An 8,710-nucleotide genomic window follows, 5' to 3' on the forward strand; every position below is an offset into this window, starting at 1 on the left:
TGGAAGGTTTCCCTGCCCATGGCAGGGGGCTGGAGCTAGATGACCTTTAAGGTCCCTTCCAGCCCAAACCATTCCGTGGTAAAGGACAAGGAGCTGCTTGCTGGTTAATAACCATCAGCCGTTACCAGACAAGCATATTTCAGATCCGCAGCTGGCAGGAACAAGACCCAGGGATGAGTGTTTCCACAACCAACCCAGTGACCTGACTCAGAAACAGCAAAAGGGGCATAAGCACTGATAGAGACTATGGAAAGGGGGGATTGCTGAGTGGGGGAAGAATATCATATGGGTAGGAAAGTAGTGGATCCCAAACAATAGAGACAGTGACCAACAGACACCTTTGCAAGAGGTTAGAAACACTGGCAGGCCAACACTTGGGAAAACCACAGTTGCTTCCTCTCGGCTGGATGCTTCTCTGAAGGCTGCCTTTCCCCAGGAGACCCCTCCGAGGAGTGTAACAAAGTCAGCAGCTGCTCCCACCTCTGTTTACTCCTACACACACGTACTCTATGTCCCTTGTGAGGCAGATCATGCTATCAAGGCTGGAAACAGGGCTGTGCTCCGAGAGGAATCCCCCTTCCTTTCAGGGCTGAACACAGTCTTTACCATCAAGGACTTGCGTTTTCAGCATTTCCCTCGGGTTGGACGAACCCTACTCACTTACAGACAGAGCTGTAGGAGATGCTCATTAGCAGGTGTCCCTTCCCCGCACATCTAGGTACGACACAACCTTCATCTGTGGATGGTGATCCTGGGAGGTGATGATGGGGAGGGACAGGGCAGGGAGAAGCAGTTGCTAGCTAGGTCAGGGCCTCTGGTGCTGCAAACTCAAACCCAGGCCTTGACTTGGGTGTTCCACCCCCTGGCACAGCTACACAGGCCTCCCTCCTCGTACCAGCGCCACTTCACCCCCTTGTACACAGCCCTGCTGCATGGCTGGAAGCACATGAAGAGATGGAGACGCCTCGCCAGGCTGCAGTAGATAGCCATGGCCACGACAATGAGAGGGGACATGATGATGAAGCCAAGGATAATGAGGGCAGAAGAGCTGTTGTCATCCAAGATGCTTTTGCAGTAGCGGGCAGCTGAGTGCAGCACCTGTGGGAAGAGCAAGACAGAGCTTATCACAGACCTGGCAGTGGGTAAGGCTGGTGACCAAAGTCCCTGGAATTTCTAGTGCTTTCACAGGAAGACGCACCTCTTCCCTCTCTCCAGGCTGGGCTCAGCAATCTTCCGGCTTCACTATGTGACAACACATTTTAAACAAGCTTTCAATTACTCCAGCATCACTGTGAGAAGAGCTCTGCACACTGATCCTGAAGCAGGAACCACTAATCTTTGTAAGCCGTCAGAATAGCACAGCTTAGCATCTGATAAGCAGAAATCAAATAAAAAGGCTTCCTGCTGCTGCGTCAATGTGGCACACTGGAAATGATAACAATGTAAATAAAATACAGCAAGATATTAGATTCTGCAGACAGCACTTGGTCATTCCATAGCTGCAAAGCATCCAGCACACAAACTCGTCCTTGCTGAGTGGCATTTAAAGCTCTTCTTTTAACCTGCCAGCAGGAGTGCTGAGCCAAGCCAGTCAGATGTTCTGCACTAACAAAACTACAGGCAATCCACATGTCCCCAAGTTTCCTTTTCCATATTCTTTTAGCAGTATAAAACCCACAGCCCATCATACCAAACAAAAATCCACCTAATGCATCTGCAGTGCAGAAATTTGCCTCGGGCTGGTAGGAAGGCTTTGAAAAGCAGTAGCCCAAAGACAAAGGACTGCTCTTGTCAACCCATACTGCTGAAGTCCCTCTCTATGCCTAGCAAAGAAAAGTCTGTGTTAAAAGGCTCCGTACAGCTAAGGGCAAGGCGGTTGCTTTCACTTCTGACGTACTTGGTTGTACTCAGAAACCTTTTGCATCTCCTCAAAGCCGTCGACTGGAGAACACTCAAGGGAGAACTTGAGGTTTTCCAAGGTGAGGGTTGAGCAGAGTGAATGTGGAAGGGGTAATCCCAGGAGGCAGTCCTCATACTTTTTGCCCATTTTGAGTCCAATTTGAAGGCCATATGAATGATTTTCAAGGACCAGTTTCACATCATAGGAAAAAATTGATGTAAGGGCTTTACAGGCAAACTCCTATTAAACCTACCCTAAAAACCCTCATGTCTTATAGAATCTGCATCCACATTGCACTTGTGGAGACAGACCAGCCACTTTACCAAGGCAGTGGCCCACACTGCAGTTTCTCCAGAGAGAATTTATTAGGTCATTTCTTGTGCAGACTTCCTCTTCAACAAAACAAAAGTCATTCTACACACCTGCCCTTTTGCATGCAAAAACCCTAACAGCCATGGACACTAAAAGGAAAGTGTAACCCACGCTCAAGAAGCATTGTGTGACTATCAGCTACATCAGGACCCCTCTGGCCACTTCCGCTTTCTGTAGGCCCTCCACAGGGCATCATACCCATTTAGATCCCATAGTAAAACATTCCCAGAAGGTGTCAGAGCCACAGTGGGAATTGTGTGGCCCAGAGGAACATGATTTCTCTATGAATTATGCTTCACTCCAACTGGGAGCAGCATTTGCATCTGCCCTGTTCCAGAAAACAATTACCATGATGGATGTCTCCCTGTTCATTAGTTTGCAGGAGCAGGAAAATCTTTTCAGTAACAGCAGCTATGAGTTGTCATAATTTCAGGGCAATAAAACTCAAAGCCAGACTTCTCCGTACTCATCTATTTGCTGGTCTGAGAAAACAATAATAGCACAGTCCCTTTGTCAGGGAGCTTTGAGACAGGGAGCTGTGGGCTGACAACTCATGTTGCTGGGCTATCAGCTGAACAACACAACGCAAGGGCTGTATTGGGAAGTTACAGCACCTCCCGCAGTCACAGCCACAAATGCTTGCAGCCAACAGTATGTCTCAGCATGCTGTTGTGTCCTGGGGTTTACAGGCGTCAAGTGAGTAAACTGAGATTCCACCTACAGAATGAGCACCTTCACCACACACACACAACTCCTCCGAGTAAGTGTCACTGGTACTAAAAGTGCTGCCGAAGAAGCAGTTCACCCAGAGCTGAGCTTATGCGTCTGGGAAACATGATTTTACACTTCAGCTAGGCAGAGAAGGTGCCTCCTCCTGCACTGTGGAGTGGGACCTCCACAGCTATATCCATGCACGGCTCCAGAGAATTCAGCAGAGCCTGACTTGGTTCAACTGGGCAAGCGGCTAATCCCTGGTTGGATCCTTTCCCACCACCCATGCCAGGATCTGCTCACTCAGAGCTTCCAAGGGCTTGGGTGATTATATAGGATGGGCAGATTTCATTAAAAGGGGAAAAGCTTTCTCCTTTCAATATTTCTCAGGTAAATATGTAAATATTCTCACACTGATGTAATCTCCCTTTAGTTCATAATCTGTGAAGTGGGTAGACCAGTAGTCTGCTGGAAGAAGGTACTACAGTATGTGGGTTTTATTCCCAAAATTGAAAGTAAAAGAGCTCTTCTAACTTAGGATAATCAACAAGGGAAGTCATACTGAGCTGGTCTAACAGTTGCTGTCTGAGAGAACAGGAAAACTGCTTTTTCACATCCAGGCTTGGTCAAGTGATTCCAAAAATATTGATATAACTTTTTTCTTGGTTATTTCTAAGTAATGAAATAATGAAATCCAGAGGACAGCAACCGACTGGAGCAGCCGTGAACACAGCCAGAGCCCTCAGTGACAAAGGCGTGACAAACTGCCCAGCACGCTTAGGAACGCACCTGAATGTTAGGTTGGTCTAAGGAGGGGGTTACCTATTGGGCTTCACGAGTTCTCTAATTAGTCATTAGGCAGGTCAAATGTGACAAACACTGCAGAGGGTTTATTTAAATGGAAAGGAGCAAAGCCTGTCAGAGCCCATGTGGGACTTGTGTGAATGACAGGTCAACAGCTCCCAGTAACAGAGGTCAGAAAAGAGAAATACTGCGGCAGTAAATGCAAGCAGCTGCTCTGTCAAGGCAGGGGGCGTGTTCAGCGGACAGGGCTGCTTGTTATTTTCGTGGGAGTACAACTTTATTGCCCAGTTAAGCTTCCATTTCCCACAACAGGGGATGAAGGGAGGAGTAAACGTGTCGTGCTCATCCCTGCCAGCATTCAGGTGTGCCCCCAAGACTGGCATCTCATGCACGCTGTGAATTTCTCCCTGCTCACTTTACACTTCACTTCCAAGGTACAGTGCATGGGGGATCAGGACCAGGGGGTCCCATGCTCTCTCAGTCCCTGCAGAGCTGGGCAGTCGCAGGCAGCCCCTGGCTCTGCCAGTCCCTTTCCCTGCCAGCCTACTGACACGGAATGCATGGGTGCCAGCCAACTGCCTAACAATCAGCCCGGAAACCGTAAAGCCTGCTCTTCCCTAGGCCAACGCACACACCCGCCTGGCTCATAGCTGCGTCGCAGGCCCCAGGCAGGTGAGACCACCCCCCTGTACCAGAGCTTGAACCACCATAAACCTGTTCTTGTCAGTCTACACACATAACCCCCTTATGAAAAAACCTGCCCACGCACACGTTCCGTACGAAAGCAGAGCCAATGCTGGGGAGTCTACCCCTGCCTTTACAGCCACTGTTCACCGGGGCTAAAGCAAACCCCTGACGGGTGGCCGGGCCTTAGAGGCGGCTGCAGGCAGCTGAAAAAGCGAGGGTTTCTTACCTGAGAGTGGCACTGGAAGCCGAAGTAAACCACCACGATGGTGGGAAGCAGCACAATGGTGAAGATAACGAACATCAGGAGCAAATTCATGACAAAGACCAAGGAGTTCATGGTGACTACCACCAGGGTCCATGCCAAGCAGCACCAGGCACCCCGTGGCTCCCTGGGAAGGAGCTGGTCATCCATGTCATATGGTGGGAGGCTGGGAACTATCCGAGACTTGTCCGAGAGGTCTTCCGCTCCAAAGTTCTCAGTATCCTGGCCAGACATTCTTCAAGAAGATTGCTAGTGTGATCCGAAGTAGTTTATTGGCTTCTGGCGACAGACCTGGGAAGTAATTTGCAGTCCTTTACGGCCTCTGTCACATATGGACATTAACACTCAACCAGAAATCATAACGGAGCAAGGAAGGAAAGGCCTCTTTGTGGCCACCTGCTTTCCCACCTGTGGCCAGCGCAGGTTGTTTCCTTTCAGAACGTTTTCCAGCAGTGTCCCAACCTCAGCTTCAAAGTAGATGCGGCTGTTGGAGGTTTGGCAATAGCTATTATTTTGCTTTTGTATCAGTAACACTCCTGAATTTGTTGTTCTTCCCAGGATTATGATCCCCAGAGATCCCAAACAGTTGCTGTCTACTTAGCTTTGACAGGCTGCTCGCCTCCGGAGAGTGTCTGGTAGCCTCCCCCTCCTCTGAGCGCTGCTGTTTGCCGTAGGCACGTTCAGACAGTTCCTCGACTCCCGGTCGTGCTCCCACGCTCTTCACCCCGCATCCAGGTACACACTCCTGCTCAGCTCTCCCCCTGGTGAAGATAAAGCACAGCAGTTCCACCCTGCAGAGCTGGAAGCACGCACGGGAGCGGTGGGGGGCTTCAGTGACCCCGGCGGCCGGCAGCCACAGGATAGCGGCGGCGTCCTTCTGCGCGGGCTCGCGGCTCTCACGCCGGCCTGCTGACACGGGACGTTCGCAGCCTGCTTTCTCTGCTAGCCAATCCTCAGCACCCGCCTCACTGCTGAAGCCATCGAGCACACCAGAGCCACCCACACGCCAGCCGTACATGCCCGCGTCAAGACGCTCCCGTTCCAGTTTTAATTAGTCTGCCTCCGATTCCTTTTCTACAGTTTCTCTCTAGATTAAAAAACCTTGGAGAAATGTGTAACAATCACTGCATAGCTCAGAAATCCTCTGTTTCTGCAGTCAGCATGGTTATCTCTGGCAGAACACACCGATATTCTTGTAGCAAAGGCACAGCAATTATCAATTGCTTCATCTGCCTTATATAATCAGTATCACTGATTAGAGACAAAATTGATTACGGACCCACTCTCCACCCAGAGCAGAGGGAAGCTGCACTGCTCCTCACCAGGGGCTGGCGCTAGGGACTTACACTGGATTTCTCTCTCAAGAATTTTCTCTAGCACTGAAGGGAACACTGAGCTTAATTCATCCTCTTTGTTTGTTATTTACTTTTTCTGGTGAGTTCTCTCACAGTGAATTAAAAAAGTGGACGTGCCAGCGAGGGGAAGAAGGTTAAAAAGAGACTGAGACTGACAGCGCTGCTGGCACATTGCATCCTGATTTGATCCAGAAGGAACACACAGATAAATAAGAAAAAACATTAATTCATAGCAGGTGAAAGTCAACCTCTGTCCGTAGTGACCTCAGCTGCCCGTGAAGGAGCAGGGCAGGGACAAGAAGTGGGAAATCCGGGCAGCAGGCACCAGGAGTCTCTGGCGAGGGACTGACCCAAGCACTGGAAGCAACTGCCTGGAGCCAGCACCGAAGGGGAGTCTTGGAGCACTGGAGAGAAACCAGAAGCACAGGCCTGAGCAGGAGGGGTTGAAGGAGGCATGGGAAAGGCTGAATTTCATCATGAAATCCTGTTTCCTTCCGCTGAATTCTTGTGTTAAGTTACCCCCCACGAGCTGCAGTGCTAAAGAACATGCTGGGTGCCACAGTGCACTGCGTGTGCTCGTCACAGGGAATAAGTTTTCCTTCAAACTGAAAAATATCCCTGAAAATTCCTTCTTTAAACTGATTATACCACATTTACCACAGCTCTTCACCCAAAGTCAAAAGCACAACTGTTTCCCAAATAGGAAGATGTTCCTCTACTTTCTCATTCTCGAATGTCAGGCACTGAAGCAGTTCTGAAAGGTTTACAACAGACTCCAACGGCGCTTCTGCTTGCAGCCCAGCTCCCCTCTGCAGCCCCACACCAGGCCTCTCACGCCACGCTGCCACCTCGCCCCGTGCTCACTTGTGACCCCGTGAGCTCACTGCGGGCCGGGGTAGGAGCCAGAAAGGGCTGGGAAAAGCATTGGAGGAGCTGGAATAAGGAGCTGTTGTCACAAGCCACAGCATTGTCCTTGTGCCAGTCGTTCCTTTGTGAGCACAAAGGGAGTTTACCATCTGTCGGTGAGGGCATGGTGGCGTGATAACAACAAAGCTGCCTCTCCGAAAACACCACACGTTCTGAAACGCTTTGCTGAAGCTAGGGAAACATTCCAAAGTTCTTTTGCTATCATGATAACGGATTTCAGCCTGCGCAAGGTCTGACAATTGCATTAAATTCATTGGCCTCTGGGAAAAAGCCCACACATTCTAATGATTCTTCTAATACCCAAGTGAGCTTCGTGTCAGACAGACCCCAGTCACAGTAAGGGAGACTCCCCAGCCTCTAGTCCTCTGCAATTTCCTCATCCTTAACAAATCCCTGCCCCTAGGCTGGAACGGCGCTTGATGACGGTACAAGTTACCGAGCAGTTTCTGACAGGAGCATCTTTGCTCGGAGATGCTGAAACTGGCAATGACTGAACATGATCAGACAAATCCATTGCTTGTCTGCGCTGGGGCAGAGACGCTGGTTGCTAAGAAGTAACTGTTCTACTCCCTGTAATGTCAGCACCACCTGGTGGTTTGTCACAGCTCATGAATTTTCTTTTTACACCTCACAATCTTACACAGACACCGATGGACTGAATCTATCGTTACCTTTGACTGGGGAAAAGCTTACAACAACAGCTATACAACAACTGAAAGCAGTAGGTCTGTAGCTCCTTCCTGCAGAATGCTGACAGCATTTCTGAGAGGAGCGTGGTGAACAGAAGAAAAAGCATCACCCTGTTAACCACATCAGAGTAGCAGTGACCATAATTCAGTCTGTCTGTTGGTAAAAAGGATTTGGAATCATGCTACAGGCAGACAAAAAAAAGGGCAATGTTTTCAGAGCCTGCACACCTCATTCCAGAGTCTGTGGTCATTACCAGGAGACAGAAAGCACTACCAAAGAAACATTATTGCCCTTTATTCCGGAGCTTATCTCAATTCCCTAGAGCCACAATGCTCTACAAGTGCTGAGGTGAGCATTAACCAAAAAAACACAGCTATAGCTTACACTCAGACATTCTCCTGAGAAAAATTCTCCTGCTTCAGTGGCGTGAGCAGGAGCGTTTACGATGCAGGGTGGAAGGGGTGAAGGGCTAGATAATGGTAATTTCCATACCGGCTCTGCAAAGAAGTAACAGAGAAATTCCAAATTGAGTTTACATCTTAGAAAATACCTGCACTGGGAAAAATACGTGAAACACTAAGGAACCTTACTATAGGTGACCAAAAGGAGAAGGCTATGAAAATATAAAATTCCAAACATAAAAACAGCAACCTCAACTAATAAGAACAAATTATAGAGTTGGACAAATACAACCACGGAAAAATATACAGTTTATAATAGAAAATATGTAGTATAATGAACAAGTGAAAGTTTATAGACAAGTTCTACAGGCATTACATAATAAATAAAACAGAACACTTTGATATAGGTGAACACACTAAACAGTCCACAATATACAGACACCTTAAAAACACTCATTTCCATAACATTTTACTCTAAAATTAGGGTTTCCTCAACCAAAACCATGCATGTGGAGGAGGCTTGAATATTCTCTCCAGACACCCAAGAGGGTTGGAGGGCACTCCCAGGGGGCAGCAACAGGGGTAGCTTGGCAACAGCTCA

General features: G+C 48.8%; 1 protein-coding gene across 1 annotated transcript; it reads right to left on the reverse strand.

The window, feature by feature from the left end:
- Positions 1 to 828: 828 nt before the first annotated feature.
- Positions 829 to 4,970, reverse strand: LOC104504789 (transmembrane protein 88-like). The gene is made up of 2 exons (XM_010149302.1): positions 4,701 to 4,970; positions 829 to 1,098 (listed from the first exon to the last, which is right to left on the reverse strand). The coding sequence occupies exons 1-2, from the start codon at positions 4,968 to 4,970 to the stop codon at positions 829 to 831; spliced, it is 540 nt and encodes a 179-aa protein (XP_010147604.1).
- Positions 4,971 to 8,710: the final 3,740 nt, after the last annotated feature.

Source organism: Eurypyga helias, unplaced genomic scaffold (assembly GCF_000690775.1).
Source record: "Eurypyga helias isolate BGI_N326 unplaced genomic scaffold, ASM69077v1 scaffold13273, whole genome shotgun sequence".
In the NCBI taxonomy this organism is placed as follows: domain Eukaryota; kingdom Metazoa; phylum Chordata; class Aves; order Eurypygiformes; family Eurypygidae; genus Eurypyga; species Eurypyga helias.